The 20,804-nt window shown below is 39.1% G+C and overlaps 1 protein-coding gene across 1 annotated transcript in view; it reads left to right on the top strand.

The window, feature by feature from the left end:
• Positions 1-20,804, top strand: part of prkar2aa (protein kinase, cAMP-dependent, regulatory, type II, alpha A) — a 49,453-nt gene that overhangs the window by 22,460 nt on the left and 6,189 nt on the right. The window contains exons 3-5 of the mRNA XM_046397678.1: positions 8,625-8,663; positions 14,551-14,687; positions 15,761-15,867. Of these exons, the coding sequence (XP_046253634.1) occupies positions 8,625-8,663; positions 14,551-14,687; positions 15,761-15,867 (283 nt within the window). The remainder of the gene's footprint in view (positions 1-8,624; positions 8,664-14,550; positions 14,688-15,760; positions 15,868-20,804) is intronic.

Here is a 20,804-nt window from a genome sequence, read left to right as displayed (position 1 = left end):
CTTATTCACTCAATGGGCACTCTCTGCCCCTTTGTCTGCCTCACTGATTATCTCTCTCTCTCTCATCCTTTTTATTGTTTCTCCACGTGATTTTCTGAATTACCAGTTATCACATGCTATCGTCAGCCTCTCATCTTCTAATCCTTTGTTTATCCACCTCTTTCTGTATATATACACACACATAACAAATCTGTAGCTAGTTTGCTTCCTGTTCATTTTTTTTCTTCTCCTCTTTCCTTTTTCACTATATCAGCAAGTCTGTACAGAAGGTTACTGCTCATTACTGCCATCATATTCATATTTGCTATCATGTCTTTGTTTTTTCCTCCTCTATATTTCTCACTGTATCTGTCTGCTGCTTTTATCACATCACAGTAGACCTGTCCCTGTCACCCATTCTGGTCTGTGTTTTTGTTTGTTCCCCTCTGGTTCTCCCTCTGTCAACCCCCTTGCCCGCCCGCCCTGCCCGCCCGCCCGCCCATCCCATCTCTCTCCTCTCTCCATCTGTTAATACTGTTATGGCAATGAGTGGGTGTATAAGGAGGGATGGAGAGAGATCGAAAGAGAATGTGAAAGGGGGGGAGGGGGGGTTCTGCCACTTGGATAGAGGAGAAGGGATCGCAGTTTAGGAGGGAGGGAAGAAGGGTGAAGGGGGTAGAGTTGTTATGGTGATGAGATCTTCTTTGTGTTAGGTTGCCAAGGCAACTTCAGGCGTATACTTGATACAGCCACCATCACCACCACCATCAACCCCCACCCCCCCAAGCCACATGACTGTAGGGAGAGCACTTCACACATTGTACACTCAGACTTACGCACCCACGCATCGGAACACACATAAGCACGTGCACGCACACACACTTTTTTTATTATGTGCACCTGCTCTTGACAGACAAAACCACATTTCATCTGACCATTTTAGACAATACATGATTCATTTTCAAATTGTTCAAAACACTGGGATTAAACACGTGATGATCAAGCTGCTTTATTTGTCCTTTTGATTTAAAAAGACCCCAAAAAACTGCTGCCCAAACAAGTACACTGGTGTTAATCCTATTTTAATGACTTTATTTATTAATTGATTGATTGATTTCCTACAGATGTGGGGCTAATATGTCAGGTAATTCACTAGTTGTATAATATGTGCTTAAGTAAAATGTGAGAACTACAAATTGTAAGCTAACTTGTTCAAATGGAACCAAAGAATGTTGCCACAAATAGTAATACTTCAGATATAAAGAAGTAGGGTCCATAACAGTATAAAGAATAATAAAAAAGGAGCAAACACCAACAGTTGTATACATTGTAGGTACAAAGCAAAACATTAACATGAACCAAGTATAGCAAATAGCAGTAAGATTGGTGGTATTACACCTTTACACTGAATCTTAACAACTTATTGTCCCCATGCATGACCTGCTTTGTTCACATCTATGTGTAGATCTTCAATTCTTTGTGTATGTGTGTGTTTTTGTTGGTCTTTGTGCCTCCTTGCTGCGGTACCTGCAGCGATTTGACCTGTTCATGAGTTTGATTTGGATCAAAACAAATCATTTTAAGCAGTCTGGAATGTGCCCTCCTTGGGAGGTGGTTTTGTTGTACATAATGGAGTTTTGGATGAGAGGGTGGGTTGTGCTGGATGAAACAAAGTGCAATTAGGGGAGAGTAAAAATGAAACAGCTGAAATGATGATTTTTGTTATTTTTCCAGGTGGTATTATGATTTCTGTGAATGAACCTCTGTAAAGGACGTTGGAGGAAGATATAGAATTGATAATTGTGATTTCATACTTTCCAAATTCTCTTTTCAGCTGTTCAGCTAAGCAAAAACTGAAAGATATCAGGCTGGAAAGGTCAAGGTCAAGAAGAGGATGACATATACACAAAAATACGATGATTGATATCAGTTTCATGATATCAGCTCATGCGAATGAATACACAATATAAATAAAATTTCTGGCAGTGAAAGAGGAAGAAGGAATTAGGTTTAAACGGGAGTCATGGGGAATAGGCATCAGGGAATAGATAGTGGATGATTAATATGTGAAAAGTTTGGTAATGCTGTATATGTTTTAGAACACATGACTCATTCATTTTCCCATGGAAATCATAGCTATATCAATATTTGTCTGTTGCTGCTTTTTTTGTGCTAAACACAGATCAAGTCAAATGTGAGACATTTAGGGTGTGGTTTAAACAAACTTACTACCTCTTTTATTATTTTGTTCTGTCCGTTTTATAATTTCTCTTGTTAAGTGCCAGGTTTAGGAAGGTCAGAGGTCAGAGCTATAACCTGGTGACAGAGGCTCTGGCTAAATCTGATGTTTGTTCCATGAAAATGTGTAAATAGAATTTACTTTACCAGACATAACAGTCACAATTTTGGCACCACATAGCTCAGCTGGGCATTAACATAGAGCACAACAAAACACATGGGAGGAAAGCTGTATAAAGATAGATGATTTGATTGCGATTTGGGAAGAAGCTTTGGTTCAATCTTCATTCAAAGACCTAAACTATCATTAGAAATAAAAGAAGTGATTTTTCTGTAATTGTTGCTCTAGTCATTGCTTTGTTGTTGTTCATTCCTATTGATGTCCCATCATCACATAAGTAAATAACACAGTGTCACCTGAGAAAATATGTGAGTACCATTTTGTAGTGTTTAGCAGAGTAATCAACCTTTGTATGCATTAAAAACAAGAACAGTATCAGTTAACCACTGCTATTTGGATGTTGACCTTTGTCTCTATCATAAACTGGTCAAAACAGCCAGGAAATACGCCACAGCCTCTATTTTGCATCAGTCATATTGTTACCTTCCCCAACCACCAACTTCAAAGGGCCCACCTATGTTTTGAGGTTGAGAAGATCAAGTAAGAAACCAAACTCAATGCAAAACAGGAGGTGGAGGAGGGGAGCAGAGTCAAGAAGATTTGGGAGCAATACGGGGGAGGAAGGTCTGTTTCTTTGAGACAGCTGAGGGGGCGAGGTATATAATAAATGACAGAATGTAGGAGGCTAAAGAAACTGAGAATAGTGTTGTACTCATGGGAGTGTGTTACTACAATTGTATTTCTTTGTAGAAAGAGGATTGAAATTGACACATTAGTGGAAAGAAGAAGCTGAGATTTTCGATATTTCGATACTCTGTTGTCATGTTGGATTCCTCTCGGCTAGTCTCCAGGGAGAGATTATGTATGAAATTAGTGTAGATCCAAATGAAAAAAAGGGAGGGGAGGAAGTAGGGTATTGTGGGCTGTAACAGTCCTACTGCCAGGTGATAGGTAGCTGATTTGTAAAGGTGCATACTGTCTACTGGGATTTAACCTACTATGGCATCTGTACTTATAGCGCACCATCATTGATCTTACACCATGCTGGTTTTGCTCCACTGCATGTGTTATGAATGAATCATGTTTTTAAGCCAGCCATATCGGTGTTTCACCTATGAGTGTTACAGGCCTGGTGTGCCAACAACCTTTGGCAGGCTAAAAACTTTTTTTTTTTTTTGTTAAGAATAATTAAAAATTCATTCATTCATTCATTCAGTCCTTTTCTTTATTTTGAAACAAATGTTGAAGTTTGTTTCTACTTCCTTCTTAGCAGTGCAAAGATGTATACAACACAATAACTTGAATCTCTCTCTGTATTTCATACTGTTGCACTATTTAGTTAATGCCCTATGTATTTATTGTACCAATGCAATGTTGTTAAAGATTTCTTTCCAATTTTGGCTGTGGCTTGTCTGTCTGCCCTGTCTTGTTGGCAGGCACCCAAACATAGTTCTGAGGTTGTTTCTATCCTTAAAAATCAGTTGAATAGTTGAAAGTGAGGATAACAAACCTGTTTCTTGAGACATGGTTTATAGATGCATAGTTATAGACACCATGCAGATGAATGGACTGTTGTGAATGAAAATATCTCATTAGAAGAGCTCCTGTAAGTAGAGACGGTCAAGCAAAGTGAAGAAGAAACTAGTGTGTACAAGTGTACTTAATTGAAGTGACACTCGTATCTTTGTGCCATGATTTTATGTCCATCTTATATTGACTATATAATTCACTGCACACTTGCAGCATCCAGTACTGACAGGATTAGAATGCTTCCTCTGTTTCTTTTTTTCAACTGTTCATTAACATTAACCATCCACCTTCTGAAACACAGAGACATCAAATGCCACTACTTTCTATAAAGCAATTCTAACAGGCTTCCATGTTGGACCTTGTTTAATAAAGCCATGGTTTTGCTTTGTTCTGATTGGTTAATAGCCAGAATGTACCCGTTCCTGCAAGGAAATCATTATCTGCTGAGGACAAGTTTAGCTGCTGTATAGGACCTTTATGGGACTCATTATTGCATGTCATGTTGTGAATTGTGACCCTGTGCTTAAAGATCATTAAAACCTAATATGTGGGCAGGCAGAATGACAGCAGTTTAGTTTGGTGCTGCAGATGAACTATGGTTTTTATGTACATGTAAAACGGAGTGTTTGGGAAGTCTTCATTCATATGAAGCAACAATAACTGTGGATTGCTGGATTTTTATTTATTTATTTTTTTTAAGTTTGATTAGCAATGCTAGGCCACATATCAGAAAGGTGTTAAACAAATAAAGGCAAAGGTACAAGTCTCATGTAACTATAATTAAAGACAAAAAATATCTGCTTGTGTTTGTGTATATGTATATATTAGACAGAGGGGGAAATATCCATGTAGAAAAATATATGTATACATATAAACAAGACCCCTGAATGTATGGTATGTATGTGAGAGTTAACCCGTGCATACAGATAGAGTTGAAATGCAGAAGTCATTCTTCATGCAGTTTTCCTGTGTGCTGAAAAAAACAAAAAGCAAAATTCCTTTCAAACAATTGCTGGACTATTGTAAGTAATTCCCTAAATTGAGACAAATGTTTTTTTGTAAAATATTCCCTTGTAGACCCTATAAATATCAGTGTGGCATTAGCTGAGATCATCATGATAGCAAGAGTGGTTTCCACAGAGAGTAGAGTGTTGAACTCTGTCCATCTCCCCAGGTGACCATGCGAAAGTGGCGTATATGTGTGAGTTTCCCCAGGCTCCCATCTTCACAGTTTAGATCTAATGGACTCTGACGGGGTGGTAATAAGGTAGCAATGGACGCATACTGTGTGTGTGTGTGTGTGTGTGTGTGTGTGTGTGTGTGTGTGTGTGTGTGAGTAGTGAGCCATGTCCATGCTGGTAAGTAACAACTCAGCGTTAGAAAGCAGGTGTTTAGAACCCTGACCTCACCCTCTGTGTGCGTAAATTATAACACCCTATTATACACATTCGCATTTCACACACATTCACGGGGAGACCCATAGATGTGTGCGAATGTAGCACAAGGCCAGAATCCATACCCAAAGAATGCAGACATACACTGATAATTGTACAATCACATCGCACATACACACTCACTCATGGTATGCACACACATTCTTTTTTTCCCTTGTGCCCATGGTTTGTTCCCTCTTGCCCTGTAACTTTATCAGGCCTGATGCATTATCACACGCCATCACACTGTACAATAACAGCTGAACTCTGGTCATAACATACAGTCACTAGGCACTTTATATGTTTTACTCACTCACCTTACATTCTACTGGCACCTTACACTCTACCTCTACGTTATTTTGCACTACATTACACTGTTTACTGTTGTATATATACTTTTCTTATATTGCCTTGTATATATATTTTATATATGCCACTTTTTATTTTGCTATTTTTAACATTTTGTTTAGCTTGTTGTGTGTATTGCCACTGCTGCACTGCAATTCCCCAGCCTGAGATCAATAAAGTATATCTATCTATATTTCCAGATTACTTTGATGAATACTGCCTAGTGTTCAATGCACAGCACTGAAATCATGACCAGAAATTAAACTCGATTACAGTTGCTGTTTAAACATTTCCAGGAAGCATCCTCTGCCTTGGACAGGATGTTTTTCCTGTGTTTGCTTTGATGTTGTTACGAACGTTAGTTGTAGCTGGGTTCTGTCATCGTCATCATCATCTGGCAAAATGTTGCATCAATAAAAAATATTAAACTATTTAAAAAAAACCTATGAAACACAAAATGACTGCTGACATAAACATTACCATTGTATATCCCCAGCTCCTGCCTGGAGTTAAGTATGCAGAAAGCTTGCAGGCAGACACCTGGCGGCTTGACCTGTACTCATGGGGCTCAGTTGGTCAAAGCTTGAAAAAAAACAAAATAGAACTGAAGCCATGTGGGCCCAACATCAACAAAAGAAAGTGGTAGCCCTGCATTAGCCTGGAAAAGCAAGAAGAAATGGGTGGATGGAACTAGACCTTTTAACAACACAGGATTGGTTGCCCACTAACATAAATAAAAATGCATATGCCAGCAAACATTTGCATTGGGTGTGGGTATTTTTACCTTTTAATGCTTATGTTGGGTTAGGCTGTTAATCAGCTTAATATACTTACAAACTTCCCTGTGTTTTGTATATTTCCATAGAACCATTGCTCTGTTAATAGGATAATAAATTTAGGGTATGTGCTGTACCCTCCTCGCTAATATAAATGTTTCTCACCAGTTACATTTTTACATCACATCACATAATCTCACCCCTCTGGCCTGGTGAGGCACGTGGCGTTCTCATGGGCCAACTCTTAAATGGATTAGAATCTCAAACAATATGTGTGTGTTAATGGGAACACAAACACATTCATTGACACAATGTTTGCATTCTGAACTAGCTGAACAGTGTGAGTGTCTATGGTCTATAGTTAGAAAAGACATTTAATTTTTTAATTACAGGATCTGACCTAGATAAAAGGTGTCAAATGTAGCAGGGCTCAGTAATGACAGGCAAACACATGATGCCTCTGTGTAAAAAACACAGAGGCATCATGTGTGACAATATTTTACTTCATATGAATGTATTTGTAATACTAGTAATCTCTGGCCAAAAATCTACAAAAGGGGTCAGAGATATGGGTCAGCCACTCAGCGGCTCTCCAGGTTACATGTTTTGCGAAAAGAAAGTCTTGGACAGGTGCCTGCTGTTGTGACTCATTGAATGGTGAATTTTAAAGCTGAGAGACATCAGATGCACCATCCTTGTGGTTCAGGAACCTTAACAGTTTCTCAACAGCATCTGTGTATCCAAAAAGTGCCTTGCAACAGCTCGAGGCTGGCAGATCTGCTTGTTGAATCGCAGTTGACACTGGCATAATGGCAAATGAAGACAGGGTTTCTGTCAATATTTGGTGAAAGAAATGTGTTGCTGTTTCAGACAGCCTAGTGGATTGTATGTAATTGGAGTTGTTGAATCATAACTGTCATTACCCTTTCAGCCTTTCTCTCTCCTAATACATTATTCCTTATATCATACTTGTAAACATGTAACAGTGAGGGTTCTTATGAAGTTATTTGTTAATCCCCTCATATCTGTCTGGCTTCAGGCAATCATTGTGTGACTATTGCTGCTGAGTTTTATCTCATTTTGTTTGATTAGCTTTGGATTAATAATCATGAAAAACATATGCCACAATTTGTTGGAGAGAATGTGTGTGTGTGTCTCATGATAATGCTGGAGGCTGTAGCTACCACTCACAATAGAATTAATGTGTATAAAGAAAATATTAACTTTGCAATACTGAAAAAACTCTTTAGGGATGCACAAAATGGATTTTTTTCAGCCACTACCAATAACCAATAAATAACCAGTTCTCATAGCCGATAATCAACAATAATTTCACATTTTTGTATTTTAAAAAGAAGTTTATAAACTGTAATTTATGCACACTTAAGAGTAAGAATGATTGTGAATTAGGATGATTTAATATTCCATAGCTTTGCTGTGTTAAGTCTCAGACTTCTTCTGCCTGAACCCTTATAGAACTTGTACTTCAATTACAGTTGTGTTGTCTTACTCTGAAACTGTAAAATGTGTCTATACTAGTGACATGTTTGTGTCTGTAGTCTACACTGTGTGGATCTGCACAGGTACAGCAATTAGGCTTTGTGAGCACAACAACAGCATGTTGCAGTTGTTGTTATTGTTGTTCTCCTTCTGTGTTTATTGATAGATTGCAAACTGACTGCTATACTGGAGTGTGTAGACTCTGTCTTTGTTCAGTCAATTAAAGAAATTTGATTTTGTTTTGCTGGCTCCATTTATCATTTATTTTTTCATTTTTCAATAATATAAATTTCCCATTGCTGGGCATATCATTTATCAATGATATGATTTGTAATATGCATCTCCACTTTTTTTCTTTTTCAATTCATCTCTTAGTTCATGTCCTCTTTCCTGCTTATGTGTCTCTGTCTGTTTTTTTTTATATCTTTGAGCATGTCCTACTTTTTATCTTTTCACCTCTTGTTGCCTTTATCCGTCTGTCTGTATCTTTCTCCAATGCTGTCACTCTGACTCACTGTCTGCCCTTTTGTCCCTTCTTCCACTTCAAAATCCACTTCTTTTAATTCAGTTATTGATACGAACACCATCTGTTTAGAGCAAATAATGATAATGAGGATTTCAAAGCAATGCCAAAATCATATTAAACCTCTGTATGTACAAACACCGATGTTAATTTCACCTCTGTCTCTCTGTCCACAGCACCACCACCACCCAGCAGATTCAACAGGAGAGTGTCAGGTAAGGGGTGTGTGTGTGTGTGTGTGTGTGTGTGTTTGTGCGTGCAGGTGCGGGTGCGTGCGCGCCTTTGACGTCATGCTCCTTAAGTGTAATCCACACCAGGCAAAACATTACATACATCACTACCTAAGTGTCTCACCAGCAGCTTGTATGTGCGTTGTTGTGTGTGTCATACACATTGAGGCTAAGTGGTAGACTGACTGATTTGTGTCTGTCTGTGTCATTGATGTCAAACACTGTTCATGCAGTGTTCATAATGAGTGTATTTGTGTATGTCAAGCATGTAAAACAGCGTTAAGAAGCATCACTGCGGTGTGTTTTGGTTTGGTGTGCGTCTGTGTTCTCTGTTTCTGTGTTGGCGTCTGTGGTCTTGGGTGTACTGTGCTCTTGTTTTCTCACGCTTGGTTTTACCCGTGTAGTGTTTACATATGAGTAATTGAATGTCGTCAGCCGTCACAGAGCACTGCACTTTGATTAGGCTCTGGGTGTGTCAACCGATGTTTATCTTTACTGCTGTCCTACTGTCGTGTTGATCCTGCTGTCCAAACTACAGCGCCTTAAAGGTTTGATGTGGAGGATGTGGTGTTAATCTGTTTTTGTTTTTTGTGGTTTGTTTTTTTTTTTTAACTTTGTTATACTGTTTTATAGCTTCAACATCCAGTTGTATGGAGTTCCTTGTTGTTCCAATGTGGTAAAAAGTTGACAAAAATGTTGTATGGTAGTCCTTCTTTGTAGTGGTAATGTTGTAAGACATAATGATCCATTTTGAGCCCTGAAAAGAAATTGTGTTAATACAACAACAAAGATAGAGAAACACTCTGATGCTCTTTCTTTCCCAGAGATGTTTCTACAAAGGGCCTTTTTCATTTATTTTGAAAAAGATTCTCGTTTGTAACTTGTAAGTTGTAGCACTTATGCAGGTGTTTTGTGTGTGTGTGTGGTGTTTGATCAGGGATAAACATTTAAACCTCTCCAGAGAAGAACAGGCTTATTAAAGGTTAAAAAATTAGCTTGCGTTTTGGGGACATAAAGACGTAAACTATCATGCATGGCATGATGGGAAATGACAGCTCTAACTTTGATCAAACTTGGCGCAAAAGTGACTGTCGAGAGAGCCTCACACTTTGATCTGTCTGGTTTGCTAAATGTTGACAAATACATTTATTCAGTTATAAGGCATCAAAATTAAATTATGTTATGCAAACTATGTGTGCATAGTCAAAAATAAAAACAGATGTGAAGCAAAAATAAGCACTCCAGGTTGCAGTTAGGTTGCCTATCAGACACAGACAGACACAGTTGAATGAGACACAGGTAAAATGCAAGCCCACATGGAGTCTGGTGCTAACAGCTGCATAGATTAAAATGAGAGCAGATCTGTTGCATTAAAAAACACAATATCATAATCAAGATCATATCCATAATGCTAACTATGCTAAATGAAGAGCAGTGTTTTGGTGAGCAGGTATGTGGAGAACAGAGATGCAGGGTGTCAGATATCATTATTATTGATATTATTATTATCATTAATTATTTCTTCTTACTATTATGCATTTTATTTAAAGGTGCCTTTCAAATTGCTCAAGGTCACCGTAAATCAACAACAATAGATAACAATTCCAATAAACATTGGAAAATTAAAACAACAGATTAAAACATGACAGCAGTAAGTAGAACAAGAGAACAGAAATTAAGGATAAACTAGATTAGAGTGCAGGCAGTAGTCACAAGGAATAACTTGCTCTGAATGAATTTGGCTGTAAATTAGGCTAAAGATTCTGAGTTATGGATGACAACTAGGAGAGAATTCCAGAGGGGAAGAGCAGTACAATCCATGAAAAAGATATGACAAACTGGTTTGTAATTACGGATTTACAATTCACTCATGCTGATTAATAGGGCTCAGCAGGTGGGCGTATCGCTCCAGCAGAAACGTCTCAAAATGCACAATAGACTGCAGATTTTACTTTTACTGTTAAAAAGTAGAACCATCTTTGTTCTGATAGTAAATGCAACTGGGAAAAAAAAGATAATCACATAATTAAATCATGTGCAGACTATTAAAGGAGTATATCACAGTAAACTGAAGCTTTAAAAAAGTTACTCAGCACCGTTTCCATTGCCCTCTCCGACTGAATATTTCGTGCCTCTTTTACCTCAAACCACAGCCATTGTCATTGTTGGGTTGAGTGTCGTCAAAACTGAAAGTGATGTCACAGGATCCTGGAGTACACCTGTACATCACTGCAGTGAGATGAGAGGTTGAAACTTTGGCTGTCAGCAAAAAACAAAATTCTGAGGTGTCTTTAAGTGTCTCTTCAAAGTGGGGTGGTATTAAATGCGGGGCTTCTCTTTTGAATAACATTATTCAGGTTTTTCTGTTTTCTGTTCGCTCAGCAAGAGCAGGACATTTTAAACATCTATGTAACTGTTAAGAATTATGTTCAACAATTATACAAGTTAAAACCTGTTGTATCAAAGACAAAGTGACATGTCAGGTTACTGTTAGAAAGGACAAAATATGGTAGAGGTACACCGATTTTTCTTGGCCAATTCCTTTCTTTTTTGGAGTGTGATCAGATTTTTGCCACTTTGTCTTTCTGAGAACTATAATTGACAGTATATATTAACAAAATCAACTTTTCTTCAATGCAAATTTTTTATTTTCATAATAAAATAAATTATTAAGCCTTACATTTCCCTCTCAAAATCAAGGGAAGGAGCCAAGCATAGCAATTACCTGAAGCTGTTCAACTTTATCTGACATATTTTACTTTACCAAGTAGAAGCAGGTGCAACAGATTTATAAAACAAAACAAATGTCAGTTACTTATCTCATTTTACAGTATGCCGACTGACTGTGACTCGCACTGGACACTTACAGTCAACTCAAACTTTTCGCTAACTCTGCGTACACTTCTGCTTTGTTGCACACGTCATCAAATGGGCTGATAAAGCAGAAAAATTGCTGATTCCGCTCTCTGACCAGATCTGTGCATCTCTAATATATAGCTACTGAAATATGTTTGCTCCTCTCCAATAGCCTTTCAAGAATTTTAGGAAAGCAGTAACTGAATTTATAGACAAGACAAGTTAAGAGAAAGTTTTGTTATGCAGGTATTAATAACAACTGCAGATAGCTCCATGAAATCTTTCAAATTCACGACGCCTTAAAACATCAGCTTATGTTTAGGATATTCCTTTTTTTCCCCCACTGCTCTTGTGGTGTTGTGGCCCACTGGCACAGTTGAGATCCTGATCTATAGTTAAAATCACTTAAGGTGTTGCCAAGGTTACACTAGGTTTTTGGTTTTTCAGGTTTTATATATTTTTTATATTTTTGAGTTATTTGAATGTTAATAGCTAAACTTGAGATTGCTCTTGCGAGGGTAACACAGGACTAATTATTGACACATTTAGAGAATGAATATGTTTACAGTCAAAATATGCATACAGCACCCAGGAAGGAGGACAGCATCAACGTCACTGGGAATCAGTGTTTTCTAACATCAGAAACATAAGACCAAAATCACATCCACAATTTATTTTCTTTGGCCAACTACAGGGTGTAAATGATGACTTGATTACATATTTGCATTAGATTTGATCACTTTGCCCTCTTACAAGACAACTTAGGCTTGTAAACAAAAGCATGCTTTTGGCCAGTGTTTTGATATCCTGTCATCCTGCCAGTTATAGATAGACATTTTGGCAGCATGCAAGAACAACAAATCTGACTCATGCAACTTAAGCATGGTGAACCTGCCTGCACTCCCTGCCTTATCTGATTTTTAGTGGCATTTGCACCAGCAAAGAACATGCTGAATATTAATACTAACATCTATGTTTTCATACTCATAAAACCCTTGTGTTTTGGGGTTGTGGCTTGTCATTGGTTGAAATTATATTCTCGCTCCCAGTTAACCGCATCCCATTCTCGTTGGCAGAGCACTGAGGCTCACAGTTTAACTGCTTTTTGCATGGTTCGTTGTATTTACCTGCCCAGTCAATCTGAACCAAAGGAGTTAAAACACTGACGCTCCTCAGGTCACACTGCTCTCCAAACATGATTGGTATGAATGCTGAGAGATAAGATGTTACACTCATGATTACGCACGCACACAGGCACATATACTTGGAGACTTCCATGCATTTTGTGTCAAATATCATGTGAGAAGTAGAGTACATCTCTGCAGTGTTAGAGGAAATACAGATACGTTGTGACAATTTAAAAATGACCTTGTCAGTGTTTGTCATGCATTGTGGTGAAACATGTCGTTGTGCATGTGTCATTTCCTCACTTCTGGGCTCCTTCAGTGTCCTGTTGTAATGATGTCCTCCCTCCCCTTCTCCTGCAGGCCATCGCCTCATTTTTTGTTATACAATATCTTCTTCTCTGCTTGTGTGTGTCACATCTTACCTTTCACTGTGTGTGTGTGTGTGTGCAGAAACATTTAACAAACATGAAATGAATACAATGTCTTCATTGGCATCTCTGTGGTTCATCTCATCTGCTCATCTGTTCGTGTGTGTTGAAAATGTAACATGACTCCTTGACTCCCTTTTTCACCTTTTGCATCTTGCGCTTACATTGTGTTTAGTTATGATTTAAATTAGAAATGGACAGATTGACAGGCCAGACACCAGCCCAGATGTATCTCCAACTTCGCATGTGCCACACATCATATGCACAGCGGCACAGCAGTAATTTGCAGCTGCATGCTAACAAGTTCTTCACCATAAGTGAGGAAGACTCAAGCAAAGGAAAAGTGGCTAAAACTAAAGCTAGCTAGAGCTCAGTGCCAGACAGCAGCCTCTCCTATCTTTCCTTGGTATGAGCAGTGAAAAGATTAAAGCCATCACAAGGAAAATGATGGATTTCATGACCCTGGATGATCGGCTGTTCCATTGCTGAGAATAGAGCGTTACCAGAGAGGCGAGTCAACTGTTGCTTGTGGCTCTTTCCAGTTGCTTGATTTTGAGAGGGAAATGTAAGGTTTAGTAATTTCTTTTATTATGAAAGTAAAATTTTGCATTGAAGGAAAGCTGATTTTTGTTAATATATGCTGTCAATTATAGCTCTCAGAAAGACAAAGTGGCAAAAATCTGTGAAATCAGATCAAGAAGCAAGTTACTTATATCATTTTACAGTATGCCGACTGACTGTGACTTGCACTGGACACTTACAGTCAACTTCAAGCAAGAAAAATCAGTGCACCTCTACCATATTGTGGTGTCCTTTCTAACAGTAAAGAAACAAAGAAAAGTTTTTTTTTATATATACGCTGTCAGCAAAAATCTGTATCAGCAGATCACACTTCTGAAAGAATTTGAAATCGGAATCGATGCACCTCTAATTTAAATTTCAGGTCTCCACACGTATTGAAATTGTTCATCAGTGTTATGATTATTAGTTGTGCGGAATCAGGAGGAGTGGTATTAATTACAAAATTGTTTGTCGGATGACAAAATATATTGTAAACAGCTACCTAATATCAATTTTAAAGTCATTACTGACTTTGATTCAACATCTGTGTCTGCCTAAGGTGAAGTTAGTAGGGAAAAACACCTTTACCATTACCATTAATGATGTAAGTGCTATGGAAATGAGCATTAGTTTGTGCTTCAACAACTGCAATGAACATTTTGTATTTTGTATTGTAAGTATAATGGTAGTGCAGAGCTAACTGTAATCTTTTTGCTGGCTTGTTTTTTTTTTTCTTTATTCTTTTTGTTAAGGTTATTTGCAGTTTTTCATTACACTCTCTGAATGTTTCAATAGTATACTTTCTTTCCTAGATTACTTGCTTTCTCTAATGGTTACAGTATAATCACACAGGGCATGTTAATGCAATATGTAAAATTAGTTTACATGTCTTCCCTCCAGTGTGTGCCGAGGCGTTCAACCCAGACGAGGACGATGAGGACACGGAGCCCAGGGTGGTTCATCCAAAAACAGATGAACAGCGCTGCAGACTGCAGGAGGCCTGCCGAGACATCCTTCTCTTCAAAACACTAGATCAGGTAAACAAAATGTACACATGTACACATCAACATATCAGTGCACAAAACAATTAGAAAGTTGAGGTTAGCAAGTCATACTATTGGTTTCTGTAACTTAACAGTTAATTACCTAGCCCTCCCCTGCAAAATGTAGTACATGTTTATTATACAGATGGTTTTTACATCTACTTATGGTGGAGAAAAAATATTTGATATGCCTATGAAGCTCCACAAACTACATGTCTAATGTCAAGGGAAAGTTCCATGTTTCATTCAAGTAGTATTTATTGCAGAACTGCTGCATGGAATTTGCTTACAGTTTAAGTACAGTTTCTGTTCTGTTAGCTCAGTATATAAAATCATTTTACTCTCCTCAGGAACCACACACAGAGCAACTGCTGTTGTGGGAGGTCAGATGGTAAATATGTGGTGGAAAAATGAGCAGAAATAGAGTGAAGTACATGAACTGCAGAGAAAAGAGACAAAGAACTAATTGTTAAATATTGTTACATGTGTAAATTATATATCAAATATCAAAACGGTCTCTATTCTGTGCATTTGCTTGATTTTTGTTTGTGTAGTAAAACTGCTTGACTTAAACCGCTCTGTATTAGGGCACTGGTAGTTTCTCTCACCCATTGTCCAGAAATCGTATTTGTGTGATGTCACTTTATTTGATTTATCCATGTTTGTTTTGGCTGAGAAAACACACTTCAAGTAAATTTGATATTTTTAAAACATATTTCTGTTCCCATTGTGAACCATGTAGCACTTGGCATCTACTGTGATAAATCTGTGACATTATGATGTACTCAAACCCCAGAGACAATATTATCCAGATATTTCATATCCTGATAAAACATGGAGAAATTGTCATGATATGAAAAGAAATGTCCCCTCTTCTTTCTGCTGTGCACTTTCTCACAGTTTACCCACTGGGATAACTCATTTTGATTTCATCTTCCTTCAGGAGCTGCACTCACATGAGCTAGATGCCATTTTTAGCCGCTAGTTGAACTCCTCATACAATTCACCATTGTTGCTCATCCACCTCATCCTGTGTCTGACATACTTCGCCTCAACTCCCCATTCAGGAGCAGTTTTCAGAGGTGCTGGACGCCATGTTTGAGTTGAGGGTTCAGCCCCAGGAGCATGTCATCGACCAAGGAGATGACGGAGACAATTTCTACGTCATAGAGAGGTACGAGGCAGACACTTGGGTCATTAAAGAGTAATTAAACGCCTAAGCCTCTTTTTTTCTGCTGAAAATCAATTTAAATAGATATTTAGTTGTGTTACTGGTTGATTCAGGTCCAAATCTTGACATTTAAGTGCATAGTATTTGAATTTTACATTTTGTTTTATAAAAATTTATCGCGACTGCCCTCAGAAGGTTAAAACCCAACTATTGCAGTTGAATTTTGTGAGTGGCTGATTTGGAGGCAGGTGACATTTTGGAGCCAGTCTGCATCACCAAGCACTGCCTGCCCCCACTCCCACCCTCCCTCCCCATCACATAAAACCGATGTCTCACCACTGTGTCAACCGTGGAGAGTCAGAAGCTGTTTAAGCGAATTACGTGAATTTATTATAGTGACTGACTTGTTTCATTGTACTATTTTTGTGTTAATTTTACAGTTAGTTTTATGTTTCTAGTATTTGGTTAGTGATTTTAGACAGTAGTTAGGTTGTTAGATTTTAGTATATGCAGATTCGCTTTAGCTCATAGTTGAACTTTGTGTGTGTTAGAGAGTTGTTTGTTGTAGCATCAGTTAGTTTTAGTTTCAGTATTTATTAGTTAGTGGCCAGAATGGGTCGACACTGTTGCTTTCCCTGCTGAAAAAACACCACTGGACTGCAGAGCTCTCCAACTCCGCACCGCCCATCCAAGTTGATACTTTCACATTCTAGATGCATTTTTGAGTTTTCAGTATAGAGGAAGTCAGTTCAAGACTCTGGTCTTTAGCTTGGTTTAGTGTTTAGTTTCACTACATCAATTCATTAGTCAGCTTAGCTGTTATTTTGGTTGAGGCTGGAGTTGTATAGCATGGGGAGGGTATTTACAGTAATGGAGATAAGTAAAGATATATGAAACAACTACAGCTCATAATACCATACAGTTGCATCTATTAAAAAATATGTTTTTCTTAATTACAGGTCTGTTATATTTAAAAGCAGTAAATAAAGATGGAACAATAGTGTGGATCACTAAAAAGTTTAGGGTTTACAACAGTGCAGCCATTTTGCTGGTCATTACAATTGTGTTTACACTACACTGTTTACGATTCTGGTAGTGTGTAGGTCTGTGTCCATGTATCCATGAAAGGTGAATGTAATTTTCCTGCCGTGTTGCTCATGTAAACTGCTGCTGTGTACACAAGCCTACGTGACAGATTTTGTTGTCTGTGGTTGGGATAAAGGGTTAGGTTGTTGGAACACTGAAATGGGTCAATGTACATGGTGTGATCAATAACACATTTTGACTGGAACACTATTGCTATGCGTCATGCTGCAGGTGGTGGTGTTAATAACTACAATAATATTCTCAGGTCATAGTGAAAAAATGTAACTTGAAACATCTGTGGGTTTGAATGTTGGATTTATCTTTAAATAATAGATGTAACTTTGATTATTTGTGAGACTGTACTGCACTGTGAGATAACCAGATCAGCTACAGTCTTTTACACTGTTTTCCTCGCCCAGGTGATTACTTGGCATAGAAAAATTCCTCACGATGGCAGTGTTTAACCTCTGCCAACAAAGAAAGAACAGACCTGCCAGTGTTTGGCTGGCCATTGTTTACCCGACCCTGGCCTCTATTCATTCTTGACATGGCTCATAATCAGTCCAGCACAGTGGTTTAGTTCTGCTTGTTGTGTGCTATCTTTCCATCCACATACACACGTTTTTTAACACAGTGTGCTTCCTGTACAAGAGACATGTGATGACCTTTAAGAGCAGCACGCCTCCCTGGTCATATACTATCCCGGGGTTTTCCCTGTCCTGTAAAAAGCGTAGGTGGTAGCTAATGGCACCAGCAGGGTGGTGTGTGAGCATGGATACACACAGAGATGGAGGGATAAACAGAAACCAAAAAACAAAAGCAGGAAAGAAAACAGGACAGAGTAACACATTGTTTAAATGTTTCCTAGTAGGGCTGGATGCCATTTTTTTAACATTAACTTCTCTTGAGGTTTTCAAATGAAGCTTCGAATGTCTGTCGTCAACACCCTAAAAAAAACAAAATCCTTAAACAAAATTCTTAATTTGAATAAGGTGATTCTTCACATTAAATGAGCTAGTTTTTTGTAATGTTTTACAAAACATTGTTAGGTAACAACATAGATAAACTTGTTTGTATTTAAGGCTCTGATACAGTGGCCTCTTTCTCTCAGTTTAACGATCTACTGGAAGTTGATTTAGGATGTTAATGTTCATGTTTGAAGTATTCAGGACAGTTGTTTCTTTTTTTTAATTGTTATATTGTGCAACTGAACAGTATGTATTCAGTACATCTCTACTCCGTTCCTGTTAGCATACTGTAGTGCTAGCCATTCATTTACATTGACAAAAATGTCACATCTTGGCCATTTTTGAGGCACAAAATAAGATTTAAAACATAGCTGCAGGGTCTTGTGTGCTACTACATGGATACTATAAGGAGCAGAACTCGTCACAAGCAAATGCTTAACAAACCTGTCTTGAAGCCTTGAAGACAGAAAGTAACTAAACATCTTCCAGCTCTCAGAGATGAGAGGCAAATATATAATTGGAAAATTGATGTTTATGATGTGAACAGGGTCATTGTTGTCTTTAGTTCCGATTGACTGAAACATGTTTGAAGCAACTTTAATTATTGAATTGAATTGTTGCCTGCCATGGTTTAGTTTTACATTCCTTGTGGCCTGGCTACCTCACAGTTTTGTTTACTTGTAATAGTGCACTTTTCAAAGGCTTGGTATAATTTTAATTAGGTGTAAATGTTGCTCCTATGGACTTGAGTTATTAGCTGCCATGATTTATTTTTACTTTACATTTTGTTCACGATACTGCACTTTTAAAAGGTTTGTGTTTGCACTGTTTCAATAAATGAAACAAATTTTCCCATCACATCTTTGATTTATTTTGTCCAACATTTGCAAGCTGTAGACTCTCTGTCCAGTCAGAGCTGTATATTGCGTAATTGATCGATGCTTTCAGTTTGCAGTTCAATTAATTCACTCACACTGTTCCTTCAAAACCTTTCAGAAAATGATGCAAGTGTATCGAATTGTATCAAATCGCAGACTGTCCTCTTCCTGGCTGCTTCCAGGTCGTCTGGGGGGAACACCGAGGCATTCCCAGGCCAGGCAAGAGACATAGTACCTCCACATGTGCTGGGCCTGCCCCCGGGCACTCCTCCCAGATGGACATGCCCGAAACAACTCCCTAGGGAGACGTCTGTGAGGCATTCTAACCAGAACTACCTCAACTGACTCCTCTCGATGCGCAGGAGCAGCGGCTCTACTTTGAGCCCCTCCCAGATGTCCCAGCCCCTCATCCTATCTCTAAGGCTGAGGGAACTCATTTCAGCCCCTTGTATTCATGATCTTATTCTTTCGGTCACTACCCACAGCTCGTGACCATAGGTTAGGTTAGGGTTGGAACGTAGATTGACTGGTAAATCGAGAGCCTTGCCTTTCAGCTCAGCTCTCTCTTCATCACAACAGCAGTACAGCGTCCACATCACAGCGAACCTCCATCTCCCACTCCGTTTTTCCCTTGCTAATGAGCAAGACCCCAAGATACTTGCTGCCCCAAGTGGAGGAGTTCAAGATACAAGATACAAGATAGGTTTATTTGTCACATACACAATCATACACGGTACAATGTGCAGTGAAATTCTTTGTGTCCCTGCTACCAAAAAAAAATAGGTAAATAAAAAAATAAAATAAAATAAAATATAAAATAAGTAATAAAATTAAAATTAAATTTTTTAAAAAAAAAGTGAAAATGTGCATTATTTACATCAGTGGTATTTACAACTAGTGCATGTAGTGCAGGTGGGAGTGAGATTGTCCAGATTAGCGCTCACTGTTGAGCAGACGGATGGCCTGGGGGAAGAAGCTTCTCCTCATCCTCTCAGTGTTGGTTCTCAGGCAGCGGAACCGACGGCCTGATGGCAACAGGGAGAAGAGTGAGTGTCCGGGGTGATGGGGCTGCCTGAGGATCTTCTCGGCTCTCGACCTGCATCGTTTGATGTAAATGTCCTGCAGGTCGGGTAAGGTTGTTCTGATTGTCCGCTCAGCTGAGCGGACTACCCTCCTAAGGGCCGAGAGGTCCTGCTTTGTGCAGCTGCCCATCCATGTGGTGATGCTCCCACTCAAGATGCTCTCAGTGGTGCAGGTGTAAAAGTTCCTGAGCACCTTGAGGGGGAGCCTGAAGTCTCTGAGGCGTCTGAGGTGGAAGAGACGCTGCCTGGCCTTCTTAACAGTCCTATGAATGTGCAGTGACCAGGACAGGTCCCGTGTGATGGTCACACCGAGGTATTTAAAACTGTCCACCCTTTCCACCTCAGACCCGCCGATGCAGAGTGGACGGATGTCCTTCTGCTGCTTCTTCCTGTAGTCCACAATCAGCTCCTTAGTTTTGCTGACGTTCAGCAGGAGGTTATTCTCCTGGCACCAGCTCTCCAGGTGGGTGACCTCCTTCCTGTAGGCCTCCTCCTTGTTGTGGGAGATTAACCCCACGATGGCTGTGTCGTCAGCAAACTTTATAATGGTGTTACTGTCTGATGTGGACACACAGTCGTGTGTTCAACTGTCCTGGAGTGGGCAATCCACCCTCTTCCGGCTGAAAACCATGGCCTCAGACCTAGAAGTGGCTCTTCACACTCGGCTACAAACCGCCCCAGTGCAAGCTGGAGGTCATTGTTCGATGACGCTAATAGAACCACATCATCTGCAAAAAGCAGAGATGGAAACCTAAGGTCACCGCACCCGACACCCTCCACCACTTGGCTGCGCCTAGAACTTCTGTCCATAAAGATTGTGAACAGAGCCGGTGACAAAGGGCAGCCCCGGCAGAGTCCAACCCTAACTGGGAACAAGTTTGACTTATTGCCGGAAACATGAACCAAGCTCTCGCTCTGACAATACA

The sequence above is a fragment of the Scatophagus argus genome, chromosome 8 (assembly GCF_020382885.2).
Source record: "Scatophagus argus isolate fScaArg1 chromosome 8, fScaArg1.pri, whole genome shotgun sequence".
NCBI lineage: Eukaryota > Metazoa > Chordata > Actinopteri > Scatophagidae > Scatophagus > Scatophagus argus.
This window is presented reverse-complemented; position numbering and strand designations above follow the sequence as displayed.